At 41.7% G+C, this 20895-nt stretch overlaps 1 protein-coding gene across 2 annotated transcripts in view; it reads right to left on the bottom strand.

The window, feature by feature from the left end:
- The window catches only part of cyp27a3 (cytochrome P450 family 27 subfamily A member 3), a 108690-nt gene that overhangs the window by 27168 nt on the left and 60627 nt on the right, over positions 1–20895 (bottom strand). For both annotated transcript variants that reach the window (XM_069935913.1, XM_069935914.1), the window contains exon 4: positions 10204–10401. In XM_069935913.1, the coding sequence (XP_069792014.1) occupies positions 10204–10401 (198 nt within the window). The remainder of the gene's footprint in view (positions 1–10203; positions 10402–20895) is intronic.

The following is a 20895-nucleotide window of genomic DNA, read 5'->3' as shown; positions in this document are numbered from 1 at the left end:
CCAGCGAAATTTCAGTTGACAGGTAATGAGGCTGAAAATTGGAACAGATTTAAACAGTGTTTATGATTGTATTTAGTGGCAGTCGGAGCTGACGAGAAAAGTGATAAAGTGAAAGCTCAGTTTTCTTACATGTCATGGGTAATGAAGCCCTGGAGGTGTATAATAACTTCACATCTGCTGCTGGAGACAAAATGAAACTGGAAAAAATAATGGAACAGTCACTTAACATGACATTTGAGAGACACAGATAATTCATGTGTACAGAAAATGGAAGGAAGTATTGATCAGTATGTGACTGAATTAAGAAACAGAAGCAGAATGTGCAAATTTGGTGGACTGACCGACTCGCTGATAAATGTCAACCTTGAGTGTGGTATTCCAGATAATAGTCTAAGGGAAAGACTGCTAAGAGATCAAAATGTAGATCTGGAAAAAGCCATAGCTCTCTGTCGGGCTACAGAATCTGTAAAAATGCAGGCAAAAGAGTTCTGTGAAACTAGCCGAACCGTGGATGCGGTGAGCACGAACAGACACAAACCATTTAACAAAAAGCATGCCAAAGTGGAAAGAGAGGTGTGGCCAGCGAACAAAAATGAAAGGGGCAATTGAAAGCCATGTCGTTGATGAGGTATACAACACTTACCAAAACAGTGTCCAGCATATGGTAAAACATCCTATATGTGGAACAAAAGCAACCATTATGACCATTGCTGTAGGAATGGAGTGCAACAGTACAAGGTCCATGCAGTAGATGAAAGGGAGGCAGAGGAATTCTGTGTAGATGCTGTGTCTGAAAACAAGAATGAAATCAGAGACTGGATGTTGAGATTAAAAGTGAATGATGTTCATATTTCAGTTAAATTGGATACTGGAGCACAAATTAATGTAATATCAGAGACTGATTTTAAGAAGAAGATTAGACCCAGACCAAAGATGTATGGAACAAAAGTGAAGGTGACAGGATATTCAGGTACCGATATACCAGGGCAGGGAGAATGCATGGTCAAAGTGAAACAATAAGGACGGCATGTGAGAAACTGAACCTGGTAAAAAGAGTCCTCATAGTGGAAAGCGAAGGAGAGACAATCTAAGATGAACTTATGAAAGAGTACAATGATCTATTTCAGGGTCCAGGCTGCCTTCCAGGAGAACACATGATCAGAGTGGATAAACGTGTGCCACCGATAATGCAACCATGCAGAAAAGTTCCTTTTGTACTTCAAAAGCAACAAAAAGCAGAGCTGGACAGGATGGAAAGCCTGAACGTGATTCAGAAGATAGATGAGCCAGCAGAGCGGGTGAGTTCACTCGTCATTGTGGACAAAAAGAATGGAAAGCTTAGAATTTGCTTGGATTCAAGTGATCTAAACAGAGCAATAAAAAGAACATTTTAAGCTTCTGACCTGTGAGGAAATCATGTCACAATTTGCAAATGCAAAGTTTTTCAGCAAGTTGGATACTTCATCAGGATTTTGGCAGTTAAAATTGGGTGAAGCAAGTTCAAGACTGTGCATGTTCAATAGTCCATTTGGAAATACAGATTCTTAAGGTGACCTTTCGGAATCGCCTCAGCTTCTGAAGTGTATCACAAAACTATCCATATGGTCTATGAGCACCTGGACAGAGTTGATACCTCAATGGATGACATCATAGTCTGAGGAACCATGAGAATGGAGCATGATGAGAGACTAAGGAAAGTGCTGGAAGCAACAAGACCTGAAGCTGAATAGAAAGAAATGACAGTTTGGGGTGACAGAACTAACATTTGTGGGAGATATTACTGGCAGTGAGGACATCAGACCAGATCCCAGAAAAGTTTCTGCTATTGGGAACATGCCAAGGCCACAATGCAAAAAGGACATATAGAGATTTAATGGAATGGTCAACTGTATGGGCAAATTCATATCCAACCTCTCAGAAAAGATGGCTCCATTGAGACGACTAACAGAAAAGAACATTGAATGGGAGTGGAATCATGAACCTGAAAAGTCATGGAGGGAACTAAAGAAACTGCTCATAGAGGAACCAGTTCTGAGGGTTTACAACCCAGCGAGACCCATCAAGATATCATCGGACGCATCACATAGTGGGCTCGGTGCAGTTCTTCTGCAAAGTATGATGAATGGCAACCCACTGCATGTGCATCACGCTCAGTGACAGACGCAGAGACGAGATGCACTCAAATTGAAAAGGAGCAGCTCGGCATCACATAGGCCCGTGAAAGATTTCATCAGTTTGTGTCAGGACAAGCAATCAGTGTAGAGACTGACCATTAGCCCTCGATTGTATCATTCCAAAAGCAATTAATACATACAAAAAATTATGATTAGGCTGCAACACTATACACTGAATATAGCGTACACTCTGGGTAAGTTAATGTACACAGCAGACACATTGTCTAGAGCTGTTGACACGAGAGAGCCAACAAACTCAAAAATGGTTGAAGACGTGAGAGCTTTTGTGGACATGATCACAAGGGCACTGCCAATATCAGATGCAAAAATGGAGCTTATAAAATCAGAGACAAACAAAGATGAAACACTGAGACAATTGAGAAAAAACATCTTGGATGGATGGCTCAACATGAATCAGGACTCCTCAACTGATGCTACAGAATACTAGAACCGCAGGGTGGAACTGCCAGTGGTTGAAGACATCACCTACAAAGGAAGTAAAATCCTTATCCCAAAGAGTCTGAGAAAAGAGATGCTAAAAAGGGTCCACGGAGGACATCTCAGAATCGAAAAGTGTAAGAAAAGAGCACAAGAGGTGATGTACTGGCCAATAATCAACAATGATATAACAAAGTAAGTGTCAAACTGTACAATATGCTGGAAATATCAAGCAAGCAGTCCTGCAGAACCACTAAAGCCACACCCAGCACCATACAGACCTTACTAGAAGGTAGGTATCCAGAGGTGTGTAGACTGAACACCACCACTGCAGATGCTGTAAAAACAGGTATGAAAGCCAGATTCTCCAGACATGGCATGGCAAGTGAGATATTCACAAACAATGGACGCCAGTTTTGCAAATTAAAGTTCCAACAGTTTGCCAAAGAGTGGGAATTTGTCCACACCACATCAAGTCTTCATTTTCCACAGTCCAGTGGTCTAGTTGAAAAACTATTTCAGACAGTGAAAAGACTGATGTGCAAGGCAAAAGACAGTGGAACAGATTTCTACCAGAGCATGCTAGTATACTGCACAACGCCGCTTCAGTGTGGTATGTCACCAGCACAACCTCTTATGGATGTAGGCTAATATCAAACCTACCCATTCAGGAGAACCTCCTAAAAACAAAAGAGGGGGGAATAGGTGAGGAAATTCAAAGAATGCAGAAAGAAAAGCAAAAGTTTTACTTTGACAGAGAAACAAAAAACCTACAGGAACTCTACACTGGTGACCAAGTAAGGCTAAAAGATAAAAACAAACATGGACTCAGAAGGGAACTGTCCTTCGTGAAGTCCAGCCAAGATCATACACCATTCAGACAGATGAAGGTGCTGTTCTGTGAAGAAATCGTCAAGATCTTCAAATGGGACCAGCCACAGTAGATGGAAAGACAGATACTGTTGAACAACCTGAATGCACATCTGAGAAGACATCGTCTGAGGCAACAACACAGATTCAAGGACAATCAATCAGGAGATCGTCAAGACACGTGAATCCTCCTAAGAGACCCATTGAGCAAATTTAAAGACTCCTGTTATAGAATGAAGTAGTGCTATCTTATTCACTCCTCAAGTTTTAGTGTATGTAAATGTGAACACACAAAACAAGTTTAAAAAGATGTTAACAATGTTGATAATAATGAAAATGTAAGTTCTTGGTGTTAAAGTTAAAATTGCAGAGTTATACAAAGAAAACATGTTAGTTAAAAGTTAGCTACTTTTGTTTTAAAAAAGGGAGATGTAATGATAGATATCAGGTTTGCATGGTAACTAGCAAGGCCTTACTGTTTGATTATACTTGGCTGCCACCAGGGGCTGACACAGAGCAAAACACATAGTATGCAGTATCTGCAATAGGGTTGCAGCCTCATGGCCTGCCTCATGGTGCTGTCTACAACAATTTTAAAGTAAAGAACATTTTCCTTCATCCATGTGTCATCTTAAGAACTCACACCTATGAATACAAGATGAAATAGATGATATGGACTTTTCCCCAGGGTTGGAGAATGTCAAGCGACATGGCATTGTTTTAAGGCTGGGGTGGCCAAATTACAGCCCCTGAGCCAACTGAGGCCATTGCCCATTTTAAGTGGCCCAGAGTGAATCTTAAAAATGAAATGGCATACAAGCCCGTTAGAGCATTGTCCAGCAAAAAAGTACATTGGATTTCTTAGCTTCAACACAAGATGGCGATGACATTTTAAACAAATACTAGGTCATTAGTTCTCAATCTTTTTCTTTCCACTCACACACTACTTTAAGTATTCCCTATGCCATTAATGCTCTGTCATTAGGAAGGGATTGCTTAAGGTGGAGTGTGAGGGGAAAGAAAAAGATTGAGAAAAAGGGAGGAGTTTTTAGGTGAGACATCAGGGATATGTTTATTTTTTACAGAGAGAGTTATAGGTGCCTGGAATACCTTGCCAGGGCTGGTGATGGAAGTTGAAACATTGTGGCCATTTAAGAGACTCTTAGATGAAATAAAAATGGAGTGTTATGAGGAAAGAAGGAATTCATTTTTTTGGGTCTGACTATATAGGTTGACACAGCATTGAGGGCTGAAGGTCCTGTACTGTGCTGTACAGTAATGTTCTAGGTTTTATGTTCCAATTAAAGAGATTAAAATGGTATATCTAAAACAATACAATGCACTGCAGGTCAAGAGCAGAAATAAATCATATACAGTAAAAACCCATGGTGACCAGCACCCATGGGGATTGGTAAATGCCAGAAAAGAGAATTTTCTGGTTGCTTGAGATTGCATGTTGCATGATGAGCGAACTAAAGGTGAGGTGTTGTAAGGTAAAAACATCATGAGTTGGGACCGGAGAAGGAGTCACCCAGTACTAAAGAGTAACAGGATGCAGGTGTGACCTTGTACGCTCAAGATAAGTGTGGCAATAACAAGATGATGTGCAGCAGACTAACAGAGAAGGGTAGCAACAGCTTATTCATTGGACAATGTAATGGTATGATAATTTACTAAGTGCGTGTCCTGGGGTATAAAAAAAAACACCACTTGCTGATATCGTTAGAATGCGCCTTCTCCAACTAACACTGTTAGTTGCAAGTGTTACAATCCGGTAATAAAGAACCTTGATTTCGACTCAGTCTGGTGTCTGACTCACTCATTCTCGAACAAAGCAGACCTAACAATTTGGTGACCCCGACGTGATGGGTGAGTGGACACTAGACGACGGTTTCTGTTTTTCTTGACAATCATCTCAGCTGGCTGACAAAAAGGTCCAGAGAAGCCTGTTTTAACAAAATTCTCTCTCTTAAAATCTTTATGATTGTCAGTAAGAACTGGAAATCGGACAAATTAGACGATCATAATTGAAGGTTGTCACCTGCCAGGATTGTAACACGTAAGTGTTTACAGACAAATCTATAAAAGTCCTTAAGGTGTTTTAGTGACATTTGATAAGTGCTTCGCCGACAAACTACTAGAGTTTAAAAAGTCTTTATTGTGACGTTGCAAAGTCCAATAGAGTGAGAAGGTGGTCTAAGAACAATTGGGGACCTGAGTTTTCTTCCCTAAACCGGTTATTAAGAGGAGAAATCTCCCACGTGAAGGTTGGGCTTTGAAAGAAAATGAAGGTTCAGGCTTATTGGTCTCAATTGTATAAGACTCGCTTATAAATGTCCGGTAGGTATGATAATGTCTGTACACTTGAAAACTTAAGAATTTATTTCCCAAATTCGCTGTGGTGGAATACCACAGCGGACATTAGAGACCCTGAGACGACAAAAAGAGTACTCAGAGATGCCTGCCTGGTGAACAAGGGCGACGACCAAAGACTGCAAAAGCTGTGTCCGGATCAGGTAGGAGATATCAATGAAAAAGTTGACAGAATCTTAAGAGACACACGGTTTATTCGAAATATTTTTGACAAGTTAAATGAAGGTATTCCCAGCATCACCAAGGAGATAAAGTTACGTAAATTCATAGATTGGTACAGGGAAACTGGACAAAAATATAGCCCAAAAACTTGGTTTCCTAGTTGTAACCTAACTTTCAGACCTCTTTGGGAAAACAGAGAGTGGAAGACGAGCAATCAGAGTATACAGGACAGTCTGAGGTCCACCGGAGGACCAGACTCGGAGACTGTTTCACTAAAAAACTTTTGTCATCCGGCCTGCAAGGAGACATTTTTAAAGGCGATTTTTGTTAACATAGATCCTCTAAATGGACAAGAACCTAAATTAAGAGAGGCATTAGGAAGCGACCCCGCAGCAATGGCTGCACAGTTGCCTGCTAAGACCTTTGACCAAGTTATTAGGGAAATTAATCAGGAATTAGAGAAGCGAAATACCAGTAAAGAGGCATTGGAGAAACAAAGAATTCTCCGAAAATGTGTAGATCGCTGGAGGAAGATGGGGTGGTTACCCGGGAGCGCCGAGATGTTCCTGACAGGTGAGGGAAACAAAATTCTAAAGCGTAGGGTCTTAGATAAGCTGGAAGAAACAAAACACAGAAGGGAAAGGAAAAGTGCCTGTTTCCGGTTTCCAGCCACGAAGTGTCCGGGTTTGCTCTCTCCCTCCCTCCTTTCCCCCTCCCCCCTCTCTCTTCTCTCCCCCTCTCTCTCTTCTCCCCCCCCTCCTCTCTCACCCACTCCCCCTCCCAATCCCAATCTGTGGCGGTGCTGCCCTGAAATCCCCAGGTGGGGCAGGGCAGAGAAATACAATTTGGTTTTAATTTTGTGCCCACAATTCCAGCTCCGCATCAAATGGGATCCTGTTTTATCCTCTCTCCCTCCTTCTTTCCCGCACCCCCACCATTGTGGGATCGGGGCAGACATTGTGGACTGACGTGTAGCTCACTCGAGGTGGGAGGGAAGGAAGGAGTGGTGGTTCCCAGTGGTGGGAGACCCAATCTGATCCAGACCAGTGATCACAGGATGAGAACCTTTTAAAGGTGTAACCATGAAACGGAAGTGTTAATCTGAAGACTTTTCTCCCAGTGGGGCCAGTGCAAGGCATTTTCTCTCTCTATCTCTCGTGCTCTGTGTATCTGCCTCTCTATCTCTTTCTCTTGCTATGCTCTCTCTCTCTCTCTCTCTCTCTCTCTCTCTCTCTCACAGTCTCTGGATGTATGTGATGTCATGTATGTACTCTGACAATAAATCTCTCCGACATGATCTGGTTTTACGGAGACTTGTCAGGGCAGTCATGCTTCCCCGGGCTCTAAGCCTAATTAAGGTGGCAGGGCATTCCCTACAAAACACAAAGGAAGGGAAAGGAAACACGACGGCTGACAGAGCAGCCAAACAGGTTACTGGATATCAAGAACCTATACAGGGGATGATTCTGAGGTCCCATGGCAAAAAAGAGGAATTAGAGAGAAGAGAAAATAGTAGTAAGTTGAGTGACCAAAAAGAGAAGGAGGGAGAGGGACCCCCACCAAATATTGAACACCTGATAGAAATACAGGAAAAAGCTAGCCCAAGTGAGAAAGAGGAATGGATGAAACGCGGTGCTACACGACAGGAGATCATCTATGACAATCGGACCGTACATGTCTGGCGCTCCCCAATAGGTTCGATAGTTTCCCCCCGCCAATTACTTCTGCTATTATTTGAAGAAACACATGGGCCGACTCACATTAGCGCCACCAAAACTTATAATATGCTTAAACAACATTGGTGGAATCCCCACTTACGCGAGCACATTGACAACTTTAGAGCTGAATGTACTATCTGCAATGGCCATAAGCAAAGGATCACCTTACCCCACCCGCTTTTACAATTTCCAGTACCAACACCCCCATGGAAAGAAATCTATATTGACTATACAGATATAGGTACTGACCTTAGGACAAAGGAAGGATACTGATATCTCTTAGTGGCGGTAGATAGGTTCTCACGGTGGGTGGAGGCTGTCCCAACGAAGAGGGAGGATGCGGATAGTGTAATAGGCTGACTGACGCGAGAGTGGATACCCCGCTACGGGGTCCCCAGCAGAATATGCTCTGATAATGGGTCCCACTTTAAGAATGAGCTGATCCGACAGGTTGAAGAATACTTAGGGATCAAACACCGTTTCGGTAGTGTCTATAGGTCTGAGAGCCAGGGGCCAGTAGAAAGGGCAAACAGGACGATAAAATCCAAATTAGGAAAGGTTTTGGGTGGGACCAGGTTAAATTGGGTCGAAGCATTGCCATTAGTACTGATGTCTATGCGACAAGAGAAGGCCAAAATACCTTCCTGTCACTACACGAGATTCTAATGGGTCGACTCATGCCCGGTCCAAAGACTGATCCAGCCTGGGTAAAGAATTGGGAAGAAAGGGAAGTGGAACTGGACCATTATATGCAGATGCTGGGTAATATGGTTGCTTTAGTTTCACAACAGGTGGCGAATGCAAATAAGGAGAACCCGGACACTGAAGGAGCTCCAGTGAAGGAGGGAGACCTGGTGTATATCCGTAAACCAGGGAAGGTACATTGGACTGAAATTAGATGGACTGGACCATACACTGCCGTGACAGATAGGTCGGTAAGAATTGACAAACCAGGGGATAATAATTGGCATCATTTTGCCTTTTGCTCCAAGGCAAAACAACAAGTAGCGAGTATTGGAAAATATGATGAGACTCATGTGGACAATGTCGAGGGCCCTATGGGCATTCCTGTTGATGGGTTGCCAAACAAGCCAACAGAGTAGTTCGGATCCATGCGGGGCCAAAGTTATTCTGAAGATAGATAAAGACAAGGATAGCACCTTCCAGTTCGATCTATGCTGCACTTCTATCTCTAATAACACAGGGCCAGATGGGTCACTCACTAAGGGGCTGACAAAACTTAAGGCATTGGCGAAGGAATTAAAAGCCCAATCTGGAGTCTCTAACCCTGTTTTGACCTGGTTACATGGAGTGTTTGGGAAATGGGGGCACAATGTTGGGACAACTTTTTCTAGAATTGTTCATTTCTGTATCCATTTTTATCACTTGTGGCTGTTGTTGTATTCCATGCATTCGAATGCTGGTCACGAGGACCATTCAGAGAGCCTTTTCCAACCGCGATGAGCTGCCTCCAAAATATCAAGCTCTACAAGCTACGGAGCGGGACTATCTCACGTCACAGGAGGTGTCAAAAAATGCTGAGATCGATCCGGAGTCTGATGGAGAATGTGACGGGGAGGAGGGATTATAAAATAGATTGTCGCACAAATGTTAACTTTTATCTTAACTAATTACAAATGCTTAGAAGGGCTAGCCAGTTATTTGCTTGGGGGCAAATGGGGAGGAAACTTGTAAACGGGCAATGGGATCGGGGAAAAGGATGGGGGGTATACGCTAAAGAGGGTTAGGGGGAGCCCTCACCCACCAGCCGAAAAACCCCGTGAACAGAACCCGTATAGAGCTTGGCAATAATAGGCGAACTAATGTAACGCGGTGGTAGCATAGTCAGGGCAAGATTGTCCTCTAAAGAGGACAAAGGAGGGATTGTAAGGTAAAAACATCATGAGTTGGGACCGGAGAAGGAGTCACCCAGTACTAAGGAGTAACAGGATGCAGGTGTGACCTTGTACGCTCAAGATAAGTGTGGCAATAACAAGATGATGTGCAGCAGACTAACAGAGAAGGGTAGCAACAGCTTATTCATTGGACAATGTAATGGTATGATAATTTACTAAGTGCGTGTCCTGGAGTATAAAAAAAACACCACTTGCTGATATCGTTAGAATGCGCCTTCTCCAACTAACACTGTTAGTTGCAAGTGTTACAATCCGGTAATAAAGAACCTTGATTTCGACTCAGTCTGGTGTCTGTCTCGCTCATTCTCGAACAAAGCAGACCTAACAGTGTGCCAATTTTAAACTTCCGTATTTTTTACCTATTTATTTTCCGCTATTTTTTTGCCAGTTGCTTGAGGCTGCCAGCGGTTTTACTGTATTCTGAATCCTACAGAGAAAGAGTTAGGTCCAAGTACTGCCAGGAGCAATTGCCACCATGTTGTCATTCAATTTTCAATCTGCTCAATAACATGAAATCTCACCAAGTACAGCGCTACAACTAATTTATCTTACTGATATAAAAGACGTAGTCCCACGCATCAAGGAACTTTTTCCAGTAGGGCACATATGTCCATAATACTTTCGGAAAGAAGGGGATAATGGCGGTGGTGGTGAATATCTCAAAGACAGCCGCAATAAACTTCTGCGTCTCCTCGGGGATTTCTTCTTTCAAACATCCCAACCTTGTTTCAAACACAATTTTGCAGATTGCTAAGAAAAACGAGAGAGAAAAAAAATGTGAGCAGATTGTCAGAGCAGCTGAGTTGATCCCTAATTTGCATGGATTTAACAGATTTGTTGACCTCAGAACGCCGAGCACATACATGACATCACATACAACCTTGAGATTCATTTGTTATGAGCCCAAAGGACCCCAAGACCCAGCAGCAATAGATATTCACCTTAATAAATGGTTACTTAAACAAAAGTTGTTTTTAATTATTTTTAAACATGAAAACAGAATCAAACTTTAACTTATCTTTATTAACTTAACCCCCTTCTAATTCTAAGCGCACGTGAGTGTAATGTGTGTGTAAATTTAAGAAAAGTTCTTTGGTTCACAATTCAATCTCACGTCTCATTCTTCCAAGTTCACTGGTTTCAGGCAATTCTTATACTGTGCACAAAATTTAACAGGTATAAAGTTCACCAGGCTTTGGTACTCAAAAGGTAAATGTTTACTGCTCAGGAAGGTTCTTGTAGGGTTTGCAGAGAGAGATTTGTTGTTCCAGGATTTCCTCAACTGAGGTACCACCATTAGTCACCTCAATGTCTCGCTGATGAAACTTGCCCCATCAGGGTTCTCCAGATGATAACCTCTTTGTTTCAGGCTACACAGAGTTCCTTTCTGTTCCACTTATTCCAAGAGAAACATCAGACAGATAGCACTTCCAGCCATCCGCCACTCTTGAGCTTCCTGTTTCAGTTCCAACAAGCTTCATGCTTGCTTCAGCTGTGACTGTTCAGTCTCTCTCCCTTTCTCTCTCTCTTCATCTTCCAACTGCTAGAGAGCCCATGTGACTCTCTCACTTGCCACAAACTCCCACCTTCTCCAGCAAACAATAGGAGTTAGTCTTTTGCTCCCATCTGTTGTTTTAGATAAACAAATCTTCTCATTGACCTTTGAATGAGCCCTTTGCAGAAAGGACAGAAGCCTTGTAAAAATGTTCAACACAGACGGCCTGTCTCCAGTCAATTCATTTGATGACATCATTTCAATTAGTCTCTCTCTTTGGCTTGGCTTCGCGGACGAAGATTTATGGAGGGGGTAAAAAGTCCTCGTCAGCTGCAGGCTCGTTTGTGGCTGACAAGTCCGATGCGGGACAGGCAGACACGGTTGCAGCGGTTGCAGGGGAAAATTGGTTGGTTGGGGTTGGGTGTTGGGTTTTTCCTCCTTTGCCTTTTGTCAGAGAGGTGGGCTCTGTGGTCTTCTTCAAAGGAGGTTGCTGCCCGCCAAACTGTGAGGCGCCAAGATGCACGGTTTGAGGCGTTATCAGCCCACTGGCGGTGGTCAATGTGGCAGGCACCAAGAGATTTCTTTAGGCAGTCCTTGTACCTATTCTTTGGTGCACCTCTGTCACGGTGGCCAGTGGAGAGTTCGCCATATAATACGATCTTGGGAAGGCGATGGTCCTCCATTCTGGAGACGTGACCCATCCAGCGCAGCTGGATCTTCAGCAGCGTGGACTCGATGCTGTCGACCTCTGCCATCTCGAGTACCTCGACGTTAGGGGTGTGAGCGCTCCAATGGATGTTGAGGATGGAGCGGAGACAACGCTGGTGGAAGCGTTCTAGGAGCCGTAGGTGGTGCCGGTAGAGGACCCATGATTCGGAGCCGAACAGGAGTGTGGGTATGACAACGGCTCTGTATACGCTTATCTTTGTGAGGTTTTTCAGTTGGTTGTTTTTCCAACTGCACGAAAACCAACAAGGTCGGGTCAGATACAGCAATGAGCTCTCTGAACCCTTCTCCATTAACAATGGCGTGAAGCAAGGCTGTGTTCTCGCACCAACCCTCTTTTCAATCTTCTTCAGCATGATGCTGAACCAAGCCATGAAAGACCCCAACAATGAAGACGCTGTTTACATCCGGTACCGCACGGATGGCAGTCTCTTCAATCTGAGGCGCCTGCAAGCTCACACCAAGACACAAGAGAAACTTGTCCGTGAACTACTCTTTGCAGATGATGCCGCTTTAGTTGCCCATTCAGATTTCAATTAGTAGCTACTTGTGAAATGTACATAGCATTCTCCATAGTTTCTGTAATTGTTACTGAACATGAATTCTTCAGTATTTCAAATAAGATCTGTTTTAAAATGTGTGTATGTATGTAACCTACTCTAATTTTACCAGTTTATCACAATATTTATCTACATTATACATTTTCCTGTGGGCGTGACAGAATTACAACTTACTGGCAGTGAAAAAAAACCTGACTCAAATTACACATGTAAACAAATAAAGAAATGTAAACAAACTGACTGTGCAATATAGAAAGAAAAAATCTATGGGGCAAAAGTAAGAGGCCTTAAATGAGTTCCTGATTGAGTTTGTCATTGAGGACTCTGATGGAGAAGGGGTAGCTGCTGTTCCTGAACCTGGTGGTGTGCGACTCTTGTGGCACCGTGACCTCATTCCTGATGGCAGCAGTGAGAACAGAGCATGCGCTGGGTGGAGTGGGTCCTTGATGATTGCTGCTGCTCTCCGATGGCAGCATTCCCCTGCAGATGCACAGGACACAGGAAAAGACTTCAGAGAGTTGTGAACTCGACCAGCACCATGACAGGCACCAGACTTCACACCATTAAGGACATCTGCAAGAGGCAGTGTCTAAAGAAAGCAGCCTCTTACCACAAGGGCCCTCATCACCCAGGCCATGCCCTCTTCTCACTGCTACCCTCAGGAAGGAGGTACAAGAGCCTGAAGATGAACATCCAGCATTCCAGAAACAGCTTCTTCCCCTCCACCCACCAGATTTCTAAATGGACAATGAACCACGGACACCACCTCACTTTTCTTTTGCACTATTTATTATTTTAAATGGGTAATTTTTTTACTGTACTCTTGCCAGAAAAAAATTTGTGTCTTGTTCATGATAATAAACTGATTCTAAAATTAATGTGTGAGGAATTTGTATCTATGAAATTGAAGTGACAAGATGTAGTAAAAACACAAGAATGCTGGGCCAACTCAGCAGGTTACGCAACATTCATAGGTGAAAATGACCAATGTTTCAGGCCTGAGCACTTCTCCAAAATGTTGGTGAAAGATCTTTACCTCCCATGGACGATACATGACAGGCTGAGCTCTTCCAGCATTTTTGAGTTTTTACGACAATCACAGCATCTGCAGACTTGCACTGTTTCACTGACAAGATGCAATGTACAAAAATGCTGAAGATTATGCAACGTCAATAGGAAACAAATGGATATTTTGGAACCTTTGTCAAGGGATGAACAAAAAATAGGCAGGCACCTGAATCAAAAAAGTTGGGGGGGGGGGGGTGGGGAAGGAGAGGAGGGAAGGGTAAGAGGTCAGAGATGGACCTTGCAGTTCCTTGATGCGTGGGACTACGTCTTTTATATCAGTAAGATAAATTAGTTGTAGCGCTGTAGGACGGCAGAAGAGAAAAAAAGCTGAGGTAATGGGGGAGGAGGGAGTTCTCTGATAGGAGAAGGGGATGGGGAGGTGGAGGAGACCGAGGGACAGGGAAAGAGAGCGACTCGGGGGAGGGGTTTAACGGAAACCGGAGAAGTCAATGTTAATGGCCATCTCGTTAGAGAGGGGAATATTAGATGCTGTTCCTCCAAATTTTTGGGAAGCCCCAGTTTGGCAGAGCGTGAGGCGATGGAGAGACACGTGGATCTGTCCTATCAAGACCAATGTCTGGTGGGTTTTCACCAACTGTGATTCCCCTCCAAAGTGTGGTGGGGTCTAGTGGAAAGTAGAGAAGTCGATGTTAATATCATCTGATTGCAAAGTGCCCAAGTTTTTCCTGCACTTTGTGGAGAGGAGAATAAAACAATATTATTGTTAGGAGGAAAATCCTAGGCTACAGAAGGAAGAAGGATGGAGGAATGGCAAATGGAAATTAAGCCTGATATAGTAGATGGGCAATATACAATCACATTCTCATTCTTTTAAATTTTTTTAGTTTTATCAGAAAAATAATCAAAAAAGCAGTAAAACAATTGCAATTAAACCTTTGCAGATTTACAAATAATAACATATGGTACAGCGGCAATCTGACTTAATTCTAAATCCAGTAAATGGAAATATGTACAATATTGTAAATTGTAAGAGGTAAGTTAAAATTCATATTGTGTGGCGTGTTAAATCCAAACAAGTGTCCTCAGGGGTTCACGCCCAGCGACATATATCATCGCACCGAATTATCCAAATGATAGAAGTGAGCTGTAAATGGCCACAAACTTTATTAAAAAAGAAATCTAGATTATGCCGGATTTTCTCCAGATTTAAAAAGGACATCTTATCTAATAGCCATTGATTAGGTGCAGGGCGCAGTGCTGCCTGAGCTCACCGGAGCGTGGGGTGGCTCCAGCACCTCCTTGTGGCTGTTTTGGTGAACTCCGGTACCTAAAAAAATTAGTCCTGTACCCCTGGTTGTGTGTAGGTGGGAGCTCATCTTTTCATTTCAACAGAATTTCTCTTCTTGCTAACAAAGTGGAGAATGCTCTAACCGGTCTTTGATTAGAAGATAAAAATTATATTTACATCTTTAGAAAAACCAAATCGTGCGATGACCAGACATGGATCTAAAGTGATTCTCAATAGGGTTCAAAAAATTCTAAAAAATATCGGTCCAATATTTTTGCAAATTAGGGCAAGACCAAAACATAAGCAACAAAGAGGCACTGAGAAGCAAAGAGCAGGAATAAGCGGGTTCTTTTCTGAATGGCAGCCAGTGACTAGTGGGGAACCGCAAGGCTCAGTGATGGGGCCCCAGTTATTTACAATATATATCAATGACTTAGATGAGGGAATAGAAAGCAGCATCTCCAGGTTTGTAGATGACACGAAGCTGGGTGGCAGGGTTAACTGTGTAGAGGATGCTAAGAGGATGCAGGGTGACTTGGACAAGTTAGGTGAGTGGGCTAATGTATGGCAGAAGCAATATTATGTGGATAAGTGTTAGATTATCCACTTTGGAGGCAAAAACAGGAGAGAAGATTATTACCTCAATGGTGTCCGATTAGGAAAAGGAGAAATGCTACAAGTCCTGAGAATCGCAATGCACCAGTCATTAAAAGTGGACATGTAGGTACAGCAGGCCGTGAAAGCAAATGGTATATTGGCATTCACAGCAAGAGGATTCATACAGGAGCAGAGAAGTTCTACTGCAGCTGTACAGGGCCTTGGTGAGACCACTCATGGAGTATTGTGTACAGTTTTGGTCTCCTTATCTGAGGAAAGACATCCTGGCCATAGAGGGACTGCAGAGACAGTTCACTAGATTGAAACCAGGGATGGCAGGACTTACATATGAAGAAAGCTTGGATCGACCAGGCTTATATTCACAAGAATTTAGAAGATTGAGAGGGGGATCTTATAGGAGTTGGGAGGTGATGTTGAGACTGTATAAGACGTTGGTGCGGCCTAATTTGGAGTTCTGTGTGCAGTTCTGGTCGCCTAATTATAGGAAGGATATAAACAGAGTGGAGAGAGTGCAGAGAAGGTTTACCAGAATGTTACCTGGGTTTAAGCATCTAGAGTATAGGGAGAGATTGGACAGATTAGGTCTTTATTCTTTGGAGCGTAGAAGGTTGAGAGGGGATTTGATAGAAGTATTTAAGATTATGAAAGGGATAGACAGAGTGGATGTGGATAGACTATTTCCGTTAAGAGGAGGAAAGATTAAAACAAGAGGACATGAGTTAAGAATTAAGGGGCAGAGGTTTAGAGGTAACATGAGGGGGAACTTCTTTACTCAGAGAGTGGTAGCTGTGTGGAATGAGCTTCCGGGAGAAATAGTGGCGGCGGAGTCAATTGTATTATTTAAGAAAAGGTTGGACAGGTATATGGATGAGAAGAAGATGGAGGGTTATGGGCATTGTGCAGGGAGGTGGGACTAGAGAGGGGTGTTTGGTTCGGTGCGGACTAGAAGGGCCTAATGGCCTGTTTCCGTGCTGTAAATTGTTATGTTATGTTATTATTAAGGGATTGGACAGGTTAGATGCAGGAAGATTGTTCCTAATGTTGGGGAAAACCAGAACCATGAATCACAGTTTAAGGATAAGGGGGAAGTGCACCTGTGGAATTATTTGCCACAGGAAGAAGTTGAAGCCAGTTCCTTATCTATATTTAAGAGGGAGTTAGATTTGGCCCTTGTGCCAAAGGGGGTATGGGGAGAAGGTACTGGGTATTGAGTAGACGATCAGCCATGATCAAAATGAATGGTTGTGTAGGCTTGCAAGACCAAATGGCCTACTCCTGCAACTTTTTTCTATGTTTCTATGAACTAATATCAGAATAAATTTGATCAAGTTTGACTTTGGAGAAATGGACACCATGTAGTACTTTGAATTGAGTAAGACTCTGCCAAGCACACAATGATGAACTGTACATCAGGCCTTAATTTGAAGTCCATTCTTCCTCTGTGAAAGAAATATTCAGATCATTCTCCCTTTCAGTTTTAATTCCACAAAGAAATTGCTTTCAGATTCAATAGTTTACAATATGAAGCAAATATCATGCTTTACATTATGTTCAAACCTTAGAGCGGACAAAATGTCGAAATTGATCATCTCAGAAATAATGTCTATTCGATTGGTTAAATATCTTCACCAATTGTTGAAGAAATATAAAATATTGCTGTATAAAAAGATGTTTAAAAACTATTAATACCTAAAAAGTTCCATTCTTGAAAACTGGCATCTAAGATAGCTGGTTGAAATAAAAAATTAGATATTATGGGACTTGTAACTATAAATCCCATAAGACCGAAAAAAAATTCTGAATTGATTCCAGATTTTCAATCTATGTGTCATTATTAAGTTCTTGAGATGGGTAAAGACAGCCCCAATGCTGCTGAGGGATTTCAACTCCATCTCAATCTAATTGGGATATTCATCTGTATTTTAACATTGCAACAAAAGGAACACATTTCTTATGTTTATAGCCCAGTAGTTTTCTTCAGGCTGACTTCCAGGCCAAACATTTTGGCAGTTTCCGCAAAGCAGGACGTCAAGCGCTGAAGAGCTGGCTCTGAATGGGCAGAGGTCGACAGCATCGAGTCCACGCTGCTGAAGATCCAGCTGCGCTGGATGGGTCACGTCTCCAGAATGGAGGACCATCGCCTTCCCAAGATCGTGTTATATGGCGAGCTCTCCACTGGCCACCGTGACAGAGGTGCACCAAAGAAAAGGTACAAGGACTGCCTAAAGAAATCTCTTGGTGCCTGCCACATTGACCACCGCCAGTGGGCTGATAACGCCTCAAACCGTGCATCTTGGCGCCTCACAGTTTGGCGGGCAGCAACCTCCTTTGAAGAAGACCGCAGAGCCCACCTCAGTGACAAAAGGCAAAGGAGGAAAAACCCAACACCCAACCCCAACCAACCAATTTTCCCCTGCAACCGCTGCAATCGTGTCTGCCTGTCCCGCATCGGACTTGTCAGCCACAAACGAGCCTGCAGCTGACGTGGACTTTTTACCCCCTCCATAAATCTTCGTCCGCGAAGCCAAGCCAAAGAAAAAGAAGCCCAGTAGTAAAAATGGAAATTAGGTAGGTCCTAATCCCCCATTATTTCTAGTATTCTGAAGATACCTTTTATTCAATCTAGGTTTCTTGCTTTGCCATATATATGACCTAATGAATGATTTGAAATTGGAAAAGACTTAGGGATAAATATCAGCAGTACTTAAAAGAGGTTTAAAAATGTTGGTAGAATATTCATTTTAACCAATTTATTACAGCCAATCAGAGTCAAGGCAAAAGGTGACCATCCTGTAAGAAGTGATTTGGTTTAGTTGACTAAAAGTGCAAAGTTTTCTTTAAAAAGGTTTTTAAAATTCTTAGTTATGATTATTGCCTAAGCATTTAAATTGTTCATTCACTATTTTGAATGGATATTTAGAATAAAGTTCTAGTGCATCCTTGAAGGGTAGAAATTATGAAGATTGATCTTCTTGCCAGCAAATCTGCTAAAACAAGAAAGTAATGACAGTATATTCAGTACAGATAACTCGGGATTGAAAATGAGCAATAAAAGGTCATCCATGTAATGAGATAACCTATCTTCAGTGGTTCCTCTAAACAAACCAGTAAAATCAGGATTATCCTGCAGAGCAATAGCAATACTACATCAAAAAACAAAGGGCTCAGAGGACAGCCTTGTCTCGTGGTTTGATGTAGTTTAAAAAGCCTGGATTGCTGGGAATTGGTATAAATAGAGATGTATATAAAAGTTCTATCCAATATATAAAAGCTGGGCCAAAAGTAAATTTTACTACGGTGGCAAATAAATATTCCTATTCTACTCTGTTAAATGCTTTTTCAGCATCCAAGGATAAAATACATTAATTGTTATGAGTAGAAGGTGCATGCATGATATTCAGTAATCTATGGATATTATAATAAGAATGCCTATTTTTAATGAATCCTGTTTGATCCAAGTTTATTAAACCTGGTGAGACATTCTCCAATCGATACGCTAAAATTTAGATAAAATCTTAACGTCCGCATTTAGTAAGGGGGTCAATCTGTAAGATTGAGTTTTTGCCCTTTTTTTAAGATCACAGCTGCTTCATTAAAAGAAGGTAACTTTCCTTCTCATAAAGAGTTGTTTAATACCAAGTTTAAATGCGGGACCAGATGTTTAGAAAAAGTTTTGTAAAACTCAACTGGATAACCGTCCATCCCCCAGAGCCTTACTTGATTGTAACACTGCTTTATGCAATTCTTCTTGTGAAATTGGAGCTTCTAGACATTTTTTTTATATTCCTGAGAAATTATCAGTATATTTAAATGGTTTAAAATTTAATTCATTAAATCCTGCTCATTATTAAATTCAGAGGAATATAAATTAGCGTAGAAATCTTTAAAAATATTATTTCTTTTGGATTGATCAATAGTGATAGTACCATCAGGGAGACAGATCTTACTAATTTGCTTATTAGCCAATATGGATTTCAATTGATTAGTCAACAGTTGACCGGACTGAAATTGGCCTTTCATTCTTAAAATCCATTGTTCAATTGGGTGTGTAGAAAGAAGTTCAGTTCTTCTTCTGAATGGCTCCAAGTCTCTATCTTGGGCAAGTTTTGGTTAATCATCTGATTAACCAAATTTGATCTTTCTTCCCTGGCTCTTTTGATTTTGTTGGCTGTATAAAAAATGATTTGGCCAGATAGGGCGACTTGCATAGTATCCCAGACCACTAAATTTGAAACATCTGAATTTTGTTCTCTAAGAAAAGTCCAAAACTTTATTATTGAATAATAGGGTATTTAGCTGCCATTGTTTTTTAATACTCAGAGAATTTATTAATTCTAAACTTAAAGAGGCTGGAGTGTGATCTGAGATGACTACACTTTGATACTCATAAGTTTAACCAAGTTAATTAGCTGGTTGTCTATTAAAAAAAATAATCAATCCTGGTATAGGCTTTATGAATGGTTGAGAATAAAAGAGTAATCCCTAGAGGTAGGATTCAAAAACCTCCATACCTCAGACATTCCCATATTAGATAAGAAGGAGTGTATCGTTAAAGCTGATTTTGAGAGATTAGTCTTTTTTTTTAAGAACGGTCTAAAATTGTGCTTAACCATTAAAATCTCCACCTAAAATTAGTGAGTAAATGATTCAAAAGCTTTTGAAAAAAATGTTGCTCATTGACATTTAGAGCATAAGTATTGGCTAAAACCATTGTGTAATCCCAGTAAGAATAATATAGCGCCCCATTTTATCCATTCTAGTATGATGCAGTATAAAAGGTACATTTGGTGGTATTAAAATGGAGATGCCCCTAATTTTGACTTCAAAAGTTGAAGATAGCATTGACCATTGGTCTGTCATTGTCTTTTGGATGTGTTTCTTGGAAATACATAATATCTGCCTTTAAATGTTTATTGCGCGCTAAAATCCTTCTACGCTTTATGGGTCCTTTTATGCCCTTCACATTCCATAAGTAGGTGCCAGGAACAACCAATCTCTCTCTTAAAACCATCAAGAACCTTCCTGAGCGGCAACCATTTACCTTTCAAGCACCAAAGCCTGGTGAACTTTATACGTGTTAAATTCTGTGCACAGTATAAGAATTGCCTGCAACCAATGAACTTGGAGGAATGAGAAGTGAGAATGGACTGAGAATCAAAGAACTTTTCTGAACTTACATACACACATTACATACACGTGAGCTTAGAATTAGAAAGGGGTTGTTAGATTAAGTCAATAGTGATAAGTTAAAATGTGATTCTGTTTTCATGTTTAAAGATAATTAAAAGCAACTTTTGTTTAAGTAACCATTTGTCTTGGTGAATATCTATTGTTGCTGGTCCTACGGGGGCGGAACCAAGAGGAGGGGCCGGCTGTCTAATCTACACATAGACAGTGAATTGCAGTTCACTGCATTCACCCTTTCCTTCAGAAAGGAACTTGCGGGTGAAAACATAGACCATGTTCAGTAACACAAATTTTAACAATTATTTACAAGTTGAATCTGCCTGTGGGCCTGGATATTCTGG

The sequence above is a fragment of the Narcine bancroftii genome, chromosome 4, assembly GCF_036971445.1.
Source record: "Narcine bancroftii isolate sNarBan1 chromosome 4, sNarBan1.hap1, whole genome shotgun sequence".
In the NCBI taxonomy this organism is placed as follows: Eukaryota; Metazoa; Chordata; class Chondrichthyes; order Torpediniformes; family Narcinidae; genus Narcine; species Narcine bancroftii.
Note: the sequence above shows the minus strand (reverse complement) of the source record. Positions and strands in the feature narration are given on the sequence as shown.